This window comes from Bos indicus x Bos taurus, chromosome 1 (assembly GCF_003369695.1).
Source record: "Bos indicus x Bos taurus breed Angus x Brahman F1 hybrid chromosome 1, Bos_hybrid_MaternalHap_v2.0, whole genome shotgun sequence".
Lineage (NCBI taxonomy): Eukaryota > Metazoa > Chordata > Mammalia > Artiodactyla > Bovidae > Bos > Bos indicus x Bos taurus.
Window position 1 is genome coordinate 45,042,459 of NC_040076.1, and position 20,459 is coordinate 45,062,917.

General features: G+C 36.2%; 1 protein-coding gene across 20 annotated transcripts in view; it reads right to left on the reverse strand.

The window, feature by feature from the left end:
- The window catches only part of ABI3BP (ABI family member 3 binding protein), a 293,162-nt gene that overhangs the window by 77,189 nt on the left and 195,514 nt on the right, over window positions 1–20,459 (reverse strand). For 11 of the 20 annotated variants that reach the window (XM_027560481.1, XM_027560135.1, XM_027559801.1 and 8 more), the window contains 9 exons: window positions 20,307–20,387; window positions 17,415–17,489; window positions 16,479–16,535; window positions 15,763–15,834; window positions 15,253–15,300; window positions 11,940–12,014; window positions 7,937–8,011; window positions 1,397–1,456; window positions 763–810 (listed from right to left, as the gene is read on the reverse strand). In XM_027560481.1, coding sequence (XP_027416282.1) covers window positions 763–810; window positions 1,397–1,456; window positions 7,937–8,011; window positions 11,940–12,014; window positions 15,253–15,300; window positions 15,763–15,834; window positions 16,479–16,535; window positions 17,415–17,489; window positions 20,307–20,387 — 591 coding nt within the window. The remainder of the gene's footprint in view (window positions 1–762; window positions 811–1,396; window positions 1,457–7,936; window positions 8,012–11,939; window positions 12,015–15,252; window positions 15,301–15,762; window positions 15,835–16,478; window positions 16,536–17,414; window positions 17,490–20,306; window positions 20,388–20,459) is intronic. The other 9 variants (XM_027560832.1, XM_027560742.1, XM_027560667.1 and 6 more) reach the window with 7 other exon arrangements.

Sequence of the window (20,459 nt, forward strand, 5' to 3'; positions counted from 1 at the left end):
TTAGATTCAAAAGCCAGCAACCAGCCAAAATAATATTACATGAGATTCTGTTACTTGAAATACAAAAAGGAAAACATTAAGTGGGTCATGGAAAAGAAAGTTAAGTGTGCATGGAACCTGTGGAGTATCAGAATAATGGTTCTCAACTGTTTTTTCCCGCACCAGGATAGATAATAAACAACATTCAGTGCTTGACACAGTCCATGACCATGCCTGGTTAAGATGGGTATGGTTTAGACATGGTTCTAGGTCCCTCAGCTGCATCTCTCCCCTCCAAGAGAGCACACAGGATCACCCAGAGGAGACGCTATCATCACTGTAGCAACCATCTGGAGTCCATTCAAATCTATTTTTAAAAATAAACCAGTGGCAAATTTTAGTATTTTGAGATATATAGTAAGTACTTGCCAGAGCCTTCCACAGCATGTTAGTGTGTTGTTAAGGCCACGGCTGAGAACCATTAAGCCAGCAGAAATGTTAATTATATGGACATGAGTAAGGTGGGATCATTTTGAACACAGATAAATGAGGTAGGTGAGGATGAACGTGGTAATGAGCGTTCTTAAGTTGGTCTTCAGAGCAAACCTTTAAAACAGTGAAACCACTGCCTTTCTATTCTGAAAAGGGTAAAAAATAATGAGAATGAAACAATGAAGAGGACTGAGAAGGGAGGATGTTTCAGTGTAATTGTTTGAGAAAGACCTGCAATCTTGATGGCAGCCAGGAAAAAAATTAGAGTGAGTCAAATGGAAAAACCATTACCTAGAGTTGTCTCTGGCAGATGGATTCTAAAGGTAACAGGTTGCAGAACTAGGCCAAAAGCAAACCAAAGAAATATATTTATGAGAATTACTACCTGGGGGAGTAAACCTAGTTTCTGTGCCTCTACAATGCACCCATCTGAACATTTAAACATTCTCTTAGAGAATCAGAATAAATATAAGAAAATTCTATGTATCAGATGACACCCAGGGAACTTAGTTTAGCTAAAACTTTAAAGTTTTCATTTGCTGTCACTATGAGGAAAATTTGGGTAGGCACCCATATTTTTAATTTAAAACTACACCCACATTTGGATGTAGCTATATTTACACCCTGAAAAAACATGAACATGGTTGACTCAGTTAATAATTATATCTTATAGCTTTAGCATGATTTCCTATTCAATAAAAACACTTTCAGGGAAAATAAACTAATTATACCCTATTCCCTCATGGGGGAAATATGTCAAGCAGATTGCATGATTAAATCTTCCTCTAAAGAAATACACATTTTCTATCTAAAATTTTCTCTGAGCTTCTTCTGCATATCACCCTCATTGCAAAAATATATTTGCCTCAAGAATATCTTTTGAAAAATACACTTCCTAACTGGGAGAATAAAACAGTTCATTTACCAGGTTCGCTCTGAGAGACTTCGGGGTCTGGCTTATGGGGAAGGAGCACATCTCTTGGAACTGAAAGAAAAAGATTATAAAACACTGTGCATTCTAAATGCCATACCTGGAGTGAAACTCAACCCACAGACATAAAACCCTGGGAAGCATGAATGAAGTAAAGATATTTTCACAATGGCTAAAACACTAAGGCAAGAAAAGGACTGTCTTTCCAAAATGGAAAAATGTCAGTGTATTAGGGAAGGTTCTAGTGGCAGTAAAACAAAGTTGGTCATGGTTCATTTTGAAGATTCCCCTGAGGGGGAAAAAAGGGAAGAAAAAACTAATTTAATAAACATAAGAAGGTTATCTCCCTAAGTTATCTTCAAAATAAGAAGTCAGCTTTTGTCTGAAGTGGTTAGCTGCCATGTGATATTCCTGCTAAAATTCCACCAACAGAAATAGGAAACATTATTTTAAAGAAACGGGCTGAAAATTGGGGGAAACGGCAAGAAAAGCAAAACTCTTGAGGATCTAAAAAGAGAACAAAATTTTATTCTAAAAGGCATAATAGTTATAGGGAGAAAAATAGAGCAAAAGGAATCAGCCACTCATTAGAAGACACCACGTGTAAAGTTGATGAGAGTGCTTGTCAAGTAGGAAATGTTAGATAAATTTTGCCATTTTTGTCATTCTTAGTGATGTGGCTTCTAGTATAAGTATTAGGGCCTCCTGGCAGGAAAACAAGGGAGACAAATGTATGCTACACTACAAGCCTACTCATATTCAGTTCTGATCTGTGGTACATTTTTAATACCTGTGTCCAGTTCTACTTTGGAAATAAAAATGGTAGGCTGGGAAGTGATGCCTTATCGCTCACTGGGGAAAATATCAGGTTGACTTGCCTATTGTTAATACCAAATTTCTATGGCAAATCTCCTTTCAGGAGTAATATAATGTATTTCTTTGACTCAGTTTCCCTACAAGGAAGTCCTTGTCAACCCTACTTACTCACTGAAAAGTTTTCCTACCACACTAAATTCATAAATACCCTTAGGTATGCAGTGTAACTTTCTTGCATCTTATATGGTGCTGGAGGGAAAAAAAATTAGGATTCAGGCTAGAATTCTCCCTCTGAGAAAGATGAAGAAAAAACTTTTGTACCACAAGGTGGACAAGCACAACTTTACTATTCGTGCAGAAAAAAGATTGTATAAAATGGACATTCATTTTCTTTTATGGCTTTTGGAGATTACATTTAATGTGAATGTCACATCTGTTCTTAGTCTAGGCCACTGAGTAAGTACCAGTGAAATCACAGTTGTGGAATTTGGTCCATTGGAAAGAAATGTAACTCTATTAGAACTTCTATGAGCTAAAAGATAACAACCAGGAGAACTTGAAATGTGGATTTTTGTTTGTTTTAAAAAGGTTAACTTCAAAAAAGATCAGTGGTGGACAAAGTGAGAGAAAACCCACCATAATGGTGAACATTTCACCACTGCTATGTAGTCTTTTGAAAGATTCAAGCAGTAAAACATGAAGAATTTCCAGCCGCAATTCAAACTAACTCTTTATCTGTAGGGTGAGGGAGAAGGCACTTTGATGTGGCTATGAGAAGGTCATGGCCATACAAAGCAGCCTGTAGTTTATAAACATCCTAATTGGTTCCAGTGCTAGACTGCACAGAGAGGAGGTGGGATTAAGGAAGGGAAAAGCTGAGAAGAAATGTGCTACCAATAAATCCACCATACTGTAAACACATTACCTGCGGCCTGCCTTAGTTTTCTGAGGAATTCAGACAAGCATAATGTGGATTCCTGCTGCTGCCACTGGCACGTTTTAACCATGAAGTGATGATTTAATAACTGCCATACCAGACGTTCTAAAGCAGGTGAAATCAGTGGAAAGGAAAGAACTAGAAATATTCACAGGAAAGGGATGTGAATCATTCTCTTATTTGGTCAATGGCAGCTCCAAGAAATGCAACTTTTTTTTTCCCCCTATGTGGCATTCTGTTGTGTATTAAATTGAATAAGAGCATGATTCTAAAAACCTAAATCTTCCATGCTGGGGGAAACTTATGAATGCAAATCATGACAATTTAACTGAGAAGGCAGCTTTGATTTCCTTATTAAAATATTTACTATTATTATATTTTAGACCCATTTGTATTAGCCAATTTATCATTTATATTAATGAACAAATTAACTTACCAGTTATATATATATATATAAACTACCTTTTTGAATAAAGGGCATCTCTTCAAAGAAAAATTCAGCTACCAGAAGACAACTGTGAATGGAAGTGTCTAATATGGACAAATGTGAACGAACACCAAGAGGGTCCTGCCAGAATAGATGGGAGAATGAAAGTGTTGCTCTCTGATGGAGATGGGGCACTAAGAAATCTTCAGTGAGCTTTACCCTTGCAAGAGCCTACAAAGATATTCTCAGATAAGTAACACACATAGACCACACACCTCCTTCATGTCCAGACTGCCACTTCCTTTATTCCAACCTTGGACCCGGAGGCACAGTCTGAGAGGCAGCAGGTCTCCTGCCTCGCAGAGGCCACTTTCAGAGCTTCACTCGTGCTCTGGTGTTACCTTCCCTTGTGTCTCCTCTGGGACCTTTCACTTTCTATCATTTCTATTATCTTATATTTTTCTCTATTAATCCATATTTTCATTTATCTATGAATTCTTCCCCCTCCACCCATAAAACAACTCAAGAGTTCCAAAATCCTAAAATTAATAACCAGTTCCTTAACACTTCCCCTTCAAACAATCCCTTTCTTGCTCTCAACTAAGAACTCTGCCTCTGCTTCCTGGTTTCTTAACTGCGTCTTCTCCATCCACTGTAGATGGCCTTCCATTTCACTAATCTCCTGCACCCATGGATCCATGAGACCTCATCCATGGTTCTGAATAGCAAAATGTTCTAAAGACCAAAAAGGTTTATTTTTTATTTTTTTGCTTAGCCTCTTTGACAGCAAAACCTGACTAGAACTGATCTAAGTCAATTTACAGTTTTTATTTATCCTGAGTAGTGTGACTGCTCCTGCTTCTCACTGCAGACTTATGAATATGCATGTGATCTATGGTATCCATGCTGTTTTACCTTTCCCAAGTCTGAAAATTGCTGACCTCTGAAGCACTGGCCCACAGGTTTCAGATGCAGGCTTCTAGACCTACACTGTCAAGGCCAGTGGCTTTTCTGGCCTCTTCCTCCTCACTGTTACTCATGGCCTTCCCTGCCTGGCCTCCTGAGTTCCTCTTTCCTGGTACTCTCTGATTATTTGACAAAAACTTCTGCTGGCTCCTCATTCCTCTATCCACTATTTAAGTGTAACCATGCCCTCTAAGACTTTGATCTCTGATCTCTTATTTTCTCAGTCTGTACCTTCTCCTGGATGGTATCATTCCCTCAAAATTTAAGAACCTTCTATACATAGTAGACACATAGACACATGGCTCCCAAATCTACATCCTAAATATTGACTTCTGTTTAGAAAGCCAAAAATTCATTTCAACCACCAATCCAACTGGCCCTCCAAACCTAGCACCTTATTCCTCCCTCTGTGTTCCCTGCCTTAGTTAATGGTATTGGCATCTACCACCTGTGTAAGCTAGCTTCCCTGGTAGCTCAGTTGGTTAAGAATCCATCTGTGATGCAGGAGACCCAGGTTTGATTCCTAGGCGGGGAAGATCCCCTGGAGAAGGAAATGGTGACCCACTCCAGTAATCTTGCCAGGAGAATCCCCATGGACAGAGGAGCCTGGCAGTCTACATTCCACGGGGTTGCCAAGAGTCAAACACGACTTAGCGACTAAACCACCACCACCTGCCTAAGCTGGAAATCACTGTGTCCTCCTTCTCACCATGACACCATTCAGTCATTGTCCACATTCTAGCAATTCCATCTCCAAAAGACATTTTAGCATTCATCCCTTCTTTCTTAACTGCAAAAATGCTGCCAATTAGAATCTGCCAAAGAGAGCAGTTTAGAGCATTTGCAGGGTTGGATAGCTTACTGAAATTTAGATTTTTTTCCCCCCTGGCTTGCTTCCAATGACTGAAGTCTATCCAAATATTTCTGTGGTGACAGAAGTTGCTACATAGCCAAGACAGCCCTTGGTACAGAAACACATCTATAAAGAAGGCACAGCTCCGCTGAACCAGGCATCAGAGTGAGTCCTCTGCCCTGAATTTGAAAGCATTTCTCCAAGGCAGATCAAAAGAAAAGCCAGTACTGTTCTGGCTCTGGACATGCTGTGTGGGCTCAGTGTGTCTAGATTCCTCATTAAATACTGTAGTTAATCTGACTGAGTGACTGGATATTCTCTAAAGGTCTAACTGGATGAAAGCTGTGTTATGCTTAGGCATCTGTGGAATAAAAGAGCTGTACAGAGAATCCAAGACTGACTAAAAATTCAATTTTGTCACTTCTGACATCACTTAGAATTGAGACAAACATCATGTTAAAACATAACTATGTCCTGATTTCAGTACTACATTTTACATTTTATAGAGCATCTGTCTCTCTAGGATATACCAGCACACATTACATTTACATGTAACTTACCCTGTTTTCTGAGGAGCCAGTAAACAAAGTCATGGGCTCCTTAGGAAGCAAACCTGAGACTAGATATAACCCCCAAACTGTTTGAATCCAGTCTGTTTAAACACTTGGGAGAGGACTGAAAAGTAGTGATGATTGCCTTATGTTTCTTCCTGTAGCATCACACCGATGGAGTAACAGGGGAACCCCTGATGGACACAATGGCAGGACCAACACCGGGTTTAGAGACACAATTCACACTCAGGTATACAGACACTTGGAACTAGAGAGACAGTGCTGCTGCTACTGCTGCTAAGTCGCTTCAGTCGTGTCCGACTCTGTGCGACCCCATAGATGGCAGCCCACCAGGCTCCCCCGTCCCTGGGATTCTCCAGGCAAGAACACTGGAGTGTGTTGCCATTTCCTTCTCCAATGCATGAAAGTGAAAAGTGAAAGTGAAGTCGCTCAGTCGTGTCCAACTCTTAGCGACCCCATGGACTGCAGCCTACCAGGCTCCTCCATCCATGGGATTTTCCAGGCAAGAGTACTGGAGAGTCAATAAAATAAGCCTAACAAAGGCTCCATGGGGAGCGTTTGTGCTGCTGTTCCAATCAAACTTACGAGTTAGAGTGTGAAAAAATAAGGTATTGATGAAAGTAAGGTAAATATTACATATTTAAAAAGAAGAAAAGTTTAACTATTACATATATTACTTTAATGAGATTATGTCATATCAGAACCGATAGTACTACTGTTTCTAATGAAGAGGAAAATAAAATCACTCACATATATTGTCATTATCTCTAATGACTCCATCTCCGTTAACATATTTGTTCCACAGTTGAAAACAAGAAGTTGACCTTTTGCCAGTGGGAAGATAAGCTTTTTTCTTATTGGTGTTTATAATATGACTTTTGCTGTTAGCAGTACAAATTTACGTTCTGGACTTCAGGGCAAAAAGGCTCTTTGTGGACTATTACCACCTGCAACCACCTAATCACCCCACAGCAGCAGAAACATTCTCCACCCACATAACCAGGAAACCATGATAGCAAGTGAATTCACTTGCTTCCAAAATGCCATCCGTCCAAGCTACAGCTCAGAAAAGCTTTGGTTTTAGGAATGTTCTATAATCTTCTAGGACCACCTAAGAATTTATAATAATTGAACTTTTTTTTTTTTTTTAAGGGGGCAAAACCTGTAGTATTTCTCAGATACTCTGGCTACAAGTTTGGCTTGGCTTATTAGTGAACCAATAATGAACTACTTAGTGAAGCCAACAGAGGCTTCTTATGATCACTTGAGGATCTAGAGAAATGTCTGGGTCCTTGCAGTCCCACCTTGACTTCTCCCACAACTGCAACATAATCCCCCCTCTAAACAGGCAAAAAGCCTTCTCAAATGATAGGCAATAAATAGATCTGTAGCTAAAGAAATCATTTAGTGAAACAAATTTCTTAAGCAACTGCTCCATGAACTGGGAAAGTAGAATTAAAACCTCAAACAAAGGAAAAAAAAAATCCTCAGTGCTGAACTTAGTGTAAAATTTCTGAACCCAAGAAAATGGCTAAACATAATTTCCTCCATTTGCAAAACATCATTTTATAATTTTTGTGGAAAAATCCCAATTCTTTATCTTATTTTGGTGAAACGTGAGCATCGCATAGTTAACATTAGTAGGTTATATTTTAGAAGTCAGAAAAGAAAAAAGCATTCTATCCTTAATTCTAGAAGGTTATTTTTTATAAGTCAGAAAAAAAGAGAAGTCTTCTACCCTTGGCATAATTCTCTGCCTTTGGATTATATCAATGTTTACATAAATAATGGAGCACACATGTAACTTTTATAAACACTTTGAAATGATTATATCATGCACGACACAGCATGGTATCTGAACATAAATGAAATATGGACCTCATACCCATCCTTCCTCATGTTTCATCGCTGTAGAATGTGACAGTAGAATGCATTTGACTTAAACATGAAATAAAGCATTTACCAGGTGGCGTATAGGACACTTCTGGACTTGGTGATGTCTTTGGCTTCAAAGTAACACGCTGGAATACCTTAGGAGCTGAAAGAGAGAGCTTGGACCATGAGTCATTTGGTTTCAGCATCTCCCAGTCATGCTTAGCACGTAAGATCTGACAAAGCATAAACCTGATTATTGCTTTTAAAAAAGTATTGAAATAGGAGTTATATGGAAAAATAAACCTTAAGCTCTAAAAGTAAATCAGTTAGAATTTCAAATACTTTTAAGAAAAATGAAATCTGAGAAACAGCAAAATTTGACTAAGCATAAAGGTAGGATGAAGAAATTTTGGAAACTTTTCAGAAGAGATAGCAATTAAATTAATCTAAGAGTACTCTTCTCTGGATGTTTGCTTGACTTCTTAAACCCATCCTCATGCCTTTCTCTGAAGAATGAGTTCAGTAAAGTCAAAGTGGGACCTCCAAAAGCATGTATGAAAGCAACTGAAAGTCAGGTCAGCAACAGCAGAAAGAGAATCGGCAATGGAAGGGAATGTGTTTGGGCTCATGTTCTGTGCCTCCGGCAATTCTTAGGCTCTAAATAAACCTTTAAATGACATGTTTACAAACTCAAACCGTCTTTCCACAGCTGTTCCTTTGGAGTAACAAGGTGCTAATGTAATAGATTTTTGTTTTGTTTTAGTCCTGGGGGCAGTGGGGAAAGAAAGGCCTACCTTATTTATATAGTTCATTTTACAACTTCAAAAATGCTTTCATAAAGATTATGCCCTTTGATTCTCACCATAATGCTGAGAGGAAGGAATGATCAGCTTCACTTTGAAGCAATGTTGGAGACTATTGCCTGGAGTCACATGATCATTAAGCACCAGAGCCAAGGCTTGAACTGAACCCCAGGTCCAGACATGATCGCTAGGTCCCAACTCGGGTTTCCTATATCCCAGCTCTGCAGGTCACATTTTTAACTTGCTCCTCATTTTTTAGGTAGACATAATAAACCTGTCCTAACTCAAAGCGTGACCGTGAGAATTAAGTGTGAATGTCAAAATGATGTGAAAGCTATACTCCTATAAACATTTCTTTCCACTTTTGGAGAAACTTTACAAATTTGACATTGAAAGATCTGAGTATATTTTGCTTTTCACATTGCTTGTCCCCTCAAAAATTAGGAGCAATTTTGATGGTTATAAGATTTCTAGATATATAATTATTAATAACAGGATTGTTCACTGTTACTTATGAACATAGGAATCTAAAATCAAACCTATATTTAATGATAAAATATTCTTGATGATTTCTTCCAAATTTTTGATCCCAATATGTCCTCAAATGCCAAATATAGTAAATTTAAAATTTTCTATCTAATTTATCAACATAATTTAAATATAAATAAGGCAGCATGCCCAATTACAGAATTTCATTCTGAAAATAGTGATAGATTAACAACTGCGTTGCTCTCTAGGTTGTACATGCTATGTTGGATAATGGCTTATAGCCCAACAATAACAGTTTGCATTTGGTGTTGTACATATGAACAGAACATTCTCGCATTCAAATGGCCTTTTGCAACAGCTAGCCAGATGTAAGGGGGGAAGTACTGTGAGAGTTTAAACATTTGTCTTTGAACTATTGAGTGATACACCTATATACATACGAAATATCCTTGAAAGACTATAAAAACCTAGAGTATTGCTGGGATCTATTAAGTAAAGTTCATATTCTCCTGGGTAAGACAGATCCTAATTTCACCCACTTTTAAGAGGAATACGTGGCATGAACAATTTTCCAAATCGTCCCCTTATATTAGGCCACCCTGACAAAGTTGGAAGTATTTGGATGGCAGTTACTTTCCAGGGGAGATGCTGATGGACTGGAGTTTGCTCGGTTGGGACAGAATCAGGATGCTCTCTTGCTACAATCTGCAGCCACTCCAGGGTTTCAGAGTTTGAGTGGAACCACTGAGTGTATGCATCTATCCATTCTAAAGTTGCTTATCTTGTCAAGAAAGGTTAGCTAAAGGTCTAAATCAAAATCAAACAAGGTTGAAACTTAGAGTGTCATAATCAGAAACTAGAGTAAGGTCCTGATTTACTATATTGATTTTTGTAAGTATAGAGTACAGCTCAAAAAGATGAAATTATGAATGCCTTCCTTCTTAGTTCTAATCTCCTTTACTTTTTATAATGTTGCTAACCAGGGCTTTACAGCCTCAATGTTTTAACTTCCAACACATCTTATTTTTCATCTGTTCTCTTACTTTCCAGCATTCATTGTTTTATGCTTTCTTATTTCTTTCCATTTCTCCTTTTCCTGCTACATTTATTCTATTCTTTATATTCACATAAAAGGTTGAGAGTTCCTTTCATGATTTTATCTGTTGATTTCTTAAAATTAGATTTTAGTTTCCTACCCACAAATTTAATATGCTTGCTTTTAAAATTCTTATTCTATTAATTTTTACTTATTCACTAATTCCAATTATTTTTCCCTGCATTTCTTATATATTAACATTTCAAATTTATTTTAAAAAGTTATTTTAAAATTTCTTATTCTTTCAGATGATTGTTGCCTTGATACCTTCATATACTTATGTATCACACCCATATTATTTTTTAGCAAAGTTTTAGTAATTAAATAAAAACACATTTTAAAATACATTAAAGCAGATTGAAAATCATTAGCTAGATGTGGTACCCAGGACTTTCTTTTAAGGAGTCTTCCTTTAAAGAAAAAATAATGGGCAAAATTTCTCTCAGAAATACAATAGAAAATGTTAACATCTCTCAGGTATTCAAGATCATTCCCGAATCTAACAGCTCTTTTTTTTTTTCTTTCAGTAGGGATACTGAGATGTGATTAAAGAATCTGTGGTGGTAATTCAGAGCTATTACCTGGATCAAGCATAATTTTGATGCTGCTATAACATTTTCCTTTCCCCAGATCATGGGTGATAGTGAGGGTTCCTTTCCAGTACACTGGGTAGGTGCACTTCATATACTTTTTGGAAATGGGCCATGTGTAAACACATTTAAATATAGATGATTGGCTAGACTGCAACCACCTTGACCACAGAAGGCCGAAATTTTGTTTCACATTCCCAGGGTGTAGCACATTGGCTGGCACGCAGTCAGCATGCAATAAGTATTTGTTGAGTGGCTAACTGATGAAGTGAACTAGTTAATCAGCCACTTAAGGATCAAGGGGTGATGCAATTTTAAATTAGTAGGGAAGAGTGGCAGGAGGACTAATGACAGCCGACTAGGCATGACGGGGTAGGCATCAATGCTGGAAATGTCCGGAAAAACTGATGGAGTCCAGAGGCTGGATGAGGACAAGAATAAAAACTGATGTAAAATGCTGAGAATCTGCAACTGATACAAATGAGAAACCAAAAGGAGGGAAATATGAGCTTTCTTTGAGGTATGTCAGGTTTATGGTAGCCTGAAATGGAGATCTGCCAAGGCAGTCAGAGGAAATGAACAAGATCTTGGTTGAGAAGTCAGGGTTAATCATTCAAGTAACAACCTCCATACTATTAAAAAAATAGCTTATAATGATTCTTGTTTAGCTCTTTCCAAAACTCATAGCAAAACAACCAAAGCAATATTAGGTAAATATTATAGGAGAAGATACATATTAAAAATCTTCAAGACCTAATGTTAAATAAAGTTGACTGAAAGGCCAAAAAATAATTAGAGGACTGGTGGGTAAAGGACATGCAAGGATCATGGAAGGGTTTCTCAAACTAGGAGAAGCAAAAGGAGTAGGCAGGCTATTTTTTAAAGAAATTTCATATTTCTCTATCCCCTTTTCAAATACCATAAGAGTAGGGAAGCTTTTTGGAATAAGCCACTTTAATACTATACTTTTTGATAAAGTCTAAATATAAATATTTATTAGGTTTCAAAGAAAGACTTATTTTATAAGGGTTAAAAACCTAACTTGCTATAATTCAACAGAGTAACTCTGCAAACATCAAACTTTTCAGGCCAGAATATAAAATAAACATTTACCTGATTGTGTTTGTGGGATTCTTGGATGTGGAGATGTTTTTGGTTTGGGAGGAGTTCGTGGTATCTGCTTGGAAGCTAAAAGAGAGGATACAGATTCGGAGCTCTTGAGCTTCTCAAGAATAACAGTACCTAACCTTCTAGGAGCGCAAAGAGTTTGTTGAGTGACTGAAGATGTAAATATACAGCAATTAACATAATTAAAGCTGGCAAAGAGCAATAGAATATAAGAAGATCATTTTCTTATAATAGAAAACAAAACAAGAAGGCACATTAACTAATATCTAAGATACTCAGCTGGCAAATGAAACTGTTGAAATTTTAGGATTATCTTCTTCAAATACCTATTAAATAGGCTAAAAATAAATTTCATGATAAAATAATTCATCCTTATTAAAAGTTCACATCGCATTATCAGAGTATCCCAGTATAATATTTTAAGTACAAAGAGACACAATTTCTTCTAAATAAAAACACGTTACATTCCAAATATACCTAGAAGGTGAATATGTCTTAATAAGAGAGTTATGGAAAAAAATTAATTTTGTTAAACAGAACATAATTTTTATTGGTCATATTGGGGAGGAAAAATTGAACAGAAATTGAAAGGATACATTATTGAAGGAAGTTATCCTTTTGCTGGGCAATTCTCAAAAGAGTTCTGGGACATTCAGTGTAAAAGACAATTTCTTCACTAAAAAAATTAAAGGTTTATCCTGCTAGAGGAAAATAATGATCAAATGCAAGGTCACAGCTTGTGGAAACACCTGTTCGGTTGGATTAAGTGTGTCTGAGATAAAGAGAAACAAGAAGAAACAGATGGTTTCCAAGGTCATGGAGTTTCAGACCCTTAAGAAAAGCTTGCTGAAAATAAGAGTTATTAGATAAAAGAAATTGAGTCTGTAGAGACTTCTTCCTGATAATTAAAATATACAAAGCATGCAATGATTTCAGTGGAATCTTCTCGCCTGTAGAAAGAGGAACAAGATATGTTGGAAATTATACTGGTTTAGGAGCCAGAGATTAAGAACTCACTGATCACTGAGTCTACTACTTGGTCTACAACCTCGGGTTCTTCATCAAAAGTAAAGGATTTTTAAGAACACTTCCAACCCTACAATTCAATACTTGTACAGTTTTCTTAGTCTTGTGATACTGTGACTCTGAATTGCTTTGCTTGTTGAGGTTCATACTGATAGGTCATTTGCATCCTTGGGGTATAAGAGACCATCTGTAGGTAAAGGCATGTTATGAAGCAATTCTATAAAAAATAACTCAGAATGAGATTGGTATCACTGGTGGTATCTGCAATTAAATATTTCAATAATATTAATAACCACAGCTATTAAAAAAACTTGAAAATTTTAGAGATAACAGACACAGATCCAGTTAATACAGTCAGCGTGGAATTTTGGTAAAATTAAACTGTAGAGTTTAATAGGCAAAGTTTAATGGGGTATTCTGACAAGGAATAAAATTAATGAATAATTATATGAATAAAATTAATGAATAATTATATGAATAAAATTAATATCCATATCTCCTTTGGAAATAGGGCCATATAAAATAGTTTATATGGACAATGAATAAAATTGATAATGAATGAATTATTGAATAAAATTAATATCCATATCTCCTTTGGAAATAGAGCCATATAAAATAGTTTTGTGGCCATCAAAATACAAGTTTGAGCTCATATATGATAAACTGCTGTTCTGAGACAGCCTATAGACACTGAAAGACTTTTTTGAATAAATGAATAAAATTAATGAATTAATATCAATGAATAAAATTAATTGAATGAATGAAATTAATGAATAAAATTAATATCCATAGGAATAATTAATAAATTAATGAACAAATAAAATTCATATCCATATCTCAATGAATAAATTTAATATCCATTTCTCATTTGGAAATAGAGTCATATAAAATAGTTTCATGGCCATCAAAATACAAGTTTGAGCTTATATATGATAAACTGCTGGTCTGAGAGAGCCTGTAGACACTGAGACTTTTTTCCTTGTAAGAAGAAGTACATCTGCATTGATGTTGTGTTTTCCTACGTTTCAAATCCCATCAAGGAAACCTTTATGACTTGCCAACTAACTGGTGTGATTTCAGTTTCTCTTATTTGTATCCAGTGAAGTGGCCAAGCTGCCACAGGAAGGAGCAGAAGAAAGTAGTAAGGTGATAAAGCATTTAAAATTGGGATATTTATGTTTTAAAATAGAATATAAATGTTCTTTCCCAGAAATATTACTATTTCCTCTACGAAAGACTTGCGGAGTAGCTGAGAGGTGTGTTTCAGTTAATCCTAAATGATATTCACAACACTGCTACGGGACTGGCTACACACTATGGATAGAAAGAGGAACGGGGCATCAGAAAGGTCGGATCCCCCATCAGAGACTGTGAGCAGCAATTACGGCTTCCAACAGCTAGTCATAGTCCCAACTATCATCTTCCTGTTCTTTTAAGTTCTGTGAACATTCACCTTCTACATGAAATACATAACAATACTCAGTGTGGTCTGAGGCTCATCTGGGCTGGGCAGAATTACAGTTTGGGGAGGCAGAGGTGATGTTTCTACAGTAATTGAAGGAACGTACCCAGGGTTACTATAGTGCTTCATGCACCTTTAATACAGAAACGATGGTAACAAGCAGATTTTACAGAAAAAAAAAAAACTGCAGTGAATACCACTCCTACTTCTTAATAATGTATTTAGTTTAAAAACTGCTTAGAGATGCCAGGTTATAAAAGACTTTCAAGGTAAGCAATATCCTTAATTTTTAAATCATCACTCCATATTAGTACCTCCCCCAATAATGCTAGAAAGATATGTTCAAGAGTAACCATAAAACAAAGTAATAAAAACTGTTAAAGCATAAGCCATTCAGCAGCATTGAATTTTGTTTAACAAAGAGAAAATCAAACAAGTAAATCAACGTAATGAAATGACTGCTAATGAAAAGTGTGTTGCTAGGGCAGAAGGTACAAGTGGATCATTGTACAAAAATATATTATCTGAAATATTCAACATAATACCAAACTGGCAGAATGTGCAACATTAGGAAAAAGATGCTTTAGGTTTGACAGTTTTGGTGACTGAAATAGCAAGAGGCCAAGATCTAGATACAAAGCTGAATGAGAGAAGACACTTTTTTGGACAATGGTTATGAAGAGAAGCATCTAGAAAGAAAATGAACTGTGATGAAGAATGATGTTGCAACATGGATTCACAATGAAGGAGAACATGGGTTTTCTGGTGATGGTGACAATGAGGACAAAAGCTGCCAGGGTGTAGCATTACCTAGCGTGGTCTCAGGTGGTTCAGACACATGTGTAATAGATCCCACAACTGTATCAAAACAAAGGAGAACAATTTTAAAAACTGTAAGATGTTCAGCTGCAGTCAAGTATCTCTTTCTTGAATATCAACCTCATTCTCTTGGGAATCTGCATCACATTTTTACAGATAGGACAACAGGTTAGGATAAGAAAAAAGCGATCTGAGAGGGACATCCTATTCTATAATCCTAAACCTCCAACTAAGATTGATGTTTTAACTGTCATTAACTGTCAAGTGTTATTATGCCTCAATACCTAGATACCACAGAGAAACTGAAGTTTATTTCTGTATTCAGAGAGTCAACTATCATTTTAATTTTAGGAATTCAAGGATTTTAGAAACTATGGCTCTTCAAAGCTATTGAACTTTAGAACAAGTACCCCAGCTTGGACTTTAGTATTCTATGAAAAGTAATAGATACTAATTAAAATATTTTGAATAAAAGAATCAAAGCATGAAAACCTTTACCACCTTCTGTCTCTGGCTCCTCTGGCCTGAGTGGTGCTTTGGCGGTGGAATAGACATAATCTATTTCAGTTGGTGCTAGAGAAGAAACCGAATGGTGGGTTAGCGGTGGGCAGCCCATAGTACCCACTGTAATGGAACACTTTAATTTGAAAACAGAGGTTAATTATCCTAAGTAGATAGATTTGTGAGAATAAATAACATTTAGGTAGAATATGAAGATGGCTACAATTTAAGAGGGCAGAAATGAAGGCAGTGTGCAGTGTGGAACACACACACACGAACTAGCAGGATCTACAGCAATTTCCACCTGGAGCAAAGCAGATAACTTCATTTCCTTACATATTTTTGTTTAAGGATTCCAGTGAGAAAAAGACATAGAGTGAGTTCTTTGAAAGCATGAGGATGAATCTTAAAAATGAAAATGAAAAATAGGATGTGCATATTTGGATGAAAAGAGTGCTCAGAATATTAAAAAGTGAAATTTTGCATTCAGAGTGAGAGGGAACTAAGTAAGGAAATTGTGAAACTTGCATAGCAACACAGCAGGCACTAGCACAATGTGCTGTATATAATATTTAATTGTCAAGATTCACTGGATGAGCACAGGCAAGATGTGAGAAGCCATGAAATGTTACAAAGCATGAGGACATCCCAAGATGACTTCCACAATGTGATGCAAAAGCACGTATACCTGACTTCCCACTGGGGAACATTATTACCTATAGCTTCCTTTGATGACTCAGTGCTAAATGTAAGCGATTCCAGGACTTCAGAAACTAGCAAAAAACACAAAATGGTACAATTTATCAAGAATGACTTGTTGCAAGCATTGAATAAATTCACACAAAGTATTTAGACACGTGTCTTGTACTTTAAAGTACTCAATGTAAGCTGTTACTGTAATAACAATAGTACTATTAACACTAAAAGAAACCCTAATAACTGAATTCATAATTTTATAAGTACTGTAGGTTATCATTAACAACCATACCTTGTTCCATCAACATAAGCATCAAAATGCCATTTAACTAATTAAGAGATATACAAAGGGGATGAAAAGAAATTATAATCCCATTAGGAAAAAATAGAGATATGGTGCTTCAAAATAAATGTCAGAGGGTTGCAACAGCATTACTAAGCATAATCTTAAAAATTTGTTTTTAATTTGAAGGGCAATAATGTTTAGGTTCATACTGTGTAAGGTGAAATTTTGTTGTCTTTACTGAAGTGAGAACTTTCTTTCTTCTTAATGTTCACAACTCAGTGAGCATTCTTTTCACATAGCAGAACACAAATTTAGCTTACTACTAAAGAGAATCACAAGTTTATAACTTAGTGAAAAATAAAGGTAAAGAATAGAATCAGCTCTTCTAAGTGGTTTTGTTGACTACTTAATCAGATATGTGATTATTCTCTGATACAGAGTAAACCCAATGAAATGAAGGTAAGTATTTCTATACAGTTGAATAACAATTAATATGAAAATAATGTATTACTAATTTATACTTATTTGCAATCATGGAAAGAACATGTACCATATGTAGAGTTGTTAAATGCATATTCTTTTGCATTTTTCAATGTTTGGAAATACAATACTTGGGCTGTGTTCCCTGAGGCTCAATGGTGTATCCAGGCAGATTAAATAATTTATTTACCAGGTTGACTCTGTGTCATTTCTAGGCTTGGTGATGTCACTGGCTTCAAAATAAGAGTTTGCAGTTCAGTGAGAGCTGAAAGAAGAGGGTCTAAGTTGTCAAACTAATTATGGATAATTTATGTCATAGAATTTAGATAAAGGTAACAATACAGAGACCTTCAGAATCACAGTGTTATGAATAGGCATGCAGAGTTTGCATTATTTAAACCAGAGGTTGGCAAATTATGCGCTTCTCAATCCCTCTTCCTGACCTGTGAACTAAGTGACTTTTACATTTTTAAATGATTGAAAAAAATTAAAAGAGTAATAATCTATGACATGTAAAAAATGGTATGAAATTCAAATAAAGTTTTGTTGAAACACAGCCACACGTGCAAACTAAAATGACTCAAGGCCAAGATGTAAGTGATATACAAATATGCCTTGAATCATCTTAGTTTGTACATGTGGCTGTGTTTCAACAAAACTTCAATGGCTTCAAGCTACAACAGCAGAATTGAAAAGTTATAATAGAGATTGAATGGGCTCCAAAGCCTAAAATATTCACTATCTAATTCTTCACATAAAAAAAAAAAATCACTGATTTACTGATCCCTGATGTTAATTATCCTTTTAGAAAAAGCAAGAGCCTATTTGAAAAAGTGAGAGTCCTTAAAGACTATTGTATCTGAATCTATATTTCCACAAGGGCTTTCTAAGAATTTCTTACAGCTGATTTCAACACAATATTATTAACAAAATATTCAATATCATCTAGGAGTATTTTGTTCTATGTTCCAGTTTGACCACTCCCTCAGGTACCATCAATATGTGTCAAAATGTTTTATTTTCTTGTTCTCACCATTCCAACCACCAATTTAAGTCCTAGTTATTTCAAAGCTCAACTATTCCCTCTAAAACCACATAGAACCTTGATTCCTTTAAATGTTTTCTTTCTATATTTTTAATCAAACAAGCTGCTTTTGTATAAGCAAGTTATCTTTCATCTAAGAAGAATTCAAGACTCAATTCTTCACAATTATATTGTACTTTAAGAGGTAAAACATGCCCTTACTTTTTTTTATCTCTATCTCTGTTCCACACCCCACTCTGCTCAACTACTAACATGGTGCTGGGACCACAGAGGGCAAGGAAATGGTTGTTTACCTAAGACAAAGAAGCAAGGCTATTTGAAAAAGAAATTAATGAAATAGAATGCTAAGAGAATTGAATAAGATGCATCTTTTGTCAGAGACAGTTCTTATGCATTTGGCTACCATATAGATCTCCTCCAACCACGAGCATTCTGGTCCATGTGCTATTGTAGAAATGCTACCTTCTCTCTTAGCACAGAGGAGGGAAATGCAAGTTAGCAAGCCATATCACTGTCACTTTGGGACCCAACTGCAATGGGCTGGAAGGACTTCTTGAACTAAAACTCATAGATTTCCTTGGTTTCAACTGTGGAGCTTAGAGAAGTTTAAAGTTTGTAAAGAAGGATGTCCCCCCCTGCCCCATGTTTTGAAACTAAAGGAAGAAAATTTTGAGTTGCTATTGTATTTGTAGGTCTAAAAACCATCAACATTGAATGTGGGCCAATGTTTTCTAAAATATTAGATTTTCTTGGCTTTACTGCCTAAGTTTGAAAATTTCACTTTACTATCCAATTTGTTCCTTATCACTGAGGGTCTTTCAGAGATCAATAACAAAATGTGTTAAAGATATAGATATTACTATGTATAATTAGATCCTCAGAGAGATTCCTACTTAATAATGACTAAGAATCAATGCTAAACTGTAGTGGAGAGTAAGGAATAGTCAAGTTCATTAATGATGGCTAAGCCTGTAAATTACATTCACTAGAACTGACTCTTCCAAGAAGCAACCTTTTAAAAATAATCTGATAGGGAAACCATTCCTTAAAATAGGAAGAGAATAATGAGAATATCACAAAAAATCTTAGAGAGTGGTTCAGAGAAATTTCACGGTACTTAATTATTACCATTTTACAGATCTACATACCAAATAGAAGGGGAACAATTTGGACTTCAGACTCTTCACTGAATCACATAATGAAATGCTAAAGGGGATTTCATGGCAGATAGATTTCCTCACCTGGATCCAGGGACATCTGTTGCAAATAACAGGTAGCTCTTGAATTAAGAATCCTGACTACTTATCAGATGAAGCATGAAACAGAATTACAACAGCAATCAAAGGAAGCAGGAGCAACTCTGGCCATGATAGTGATGGGTGGGTTTTTAATGAGGTCACAAAAGTCATTACCTAATGTTGCTTCTGGAGCTTCAGAGCTATGAATAACCGGTTCAAAGCTTATAGCAGAAACTAACCAAAAGCAACAAGGGGAACATAAGAAAGCTTAAACATTTTCTTTCAAAACATTAGTTTCGAATGACAACTTTTTTTAACTTTTGTAAATTCACAGAAAGCAAATAGTCTCTGAGGCTAGGAGCAATTCATCGCAGAGAGTAGGTACAACCTTTGAACTCTGCTATGAATCCTAGTATAGTCAACATGAGACTGACCTAGGTGTTTGATTTTCTGATTCTAATATGGAAGCTTGCATTAGAAAATCTGTTTAGGCAATATATGTTAAAAATATGTGAAAGGAATTTGTTGCATTTCTTGTAAGTTGGGTAAAAACCTATGGTTATGTACTATAATAGATCATGTGTGTTTAACTGTAGATGTACCATGACTAACTATGCCAGTATTGCTACAAATAAAAGTGACCAAGAACTCATCCAAGAAGCAGCTGCTAACCATACTTTAATGCCTCAACTCTTAGGGAACATGAAGTCTGTTACTTTCCATCAAAGGCACTGCTTTGGGACCCCACATGGACAGACTGCTAGGGTTTACCCCTCAAACCATGGAATAACACATTTACCCAATTTGGTCTGAGGTGCTTCAGGGCTTGATGTGGTTTTAGGTCTGGGACGTGGACGACGAACTCGTGTTGTTTTATAAGCTGAAGGAAGAAATATTGGATTATTATTGGATTATTATTATTCTAGTGAATGTGGTATTGGAAATAAAGTTC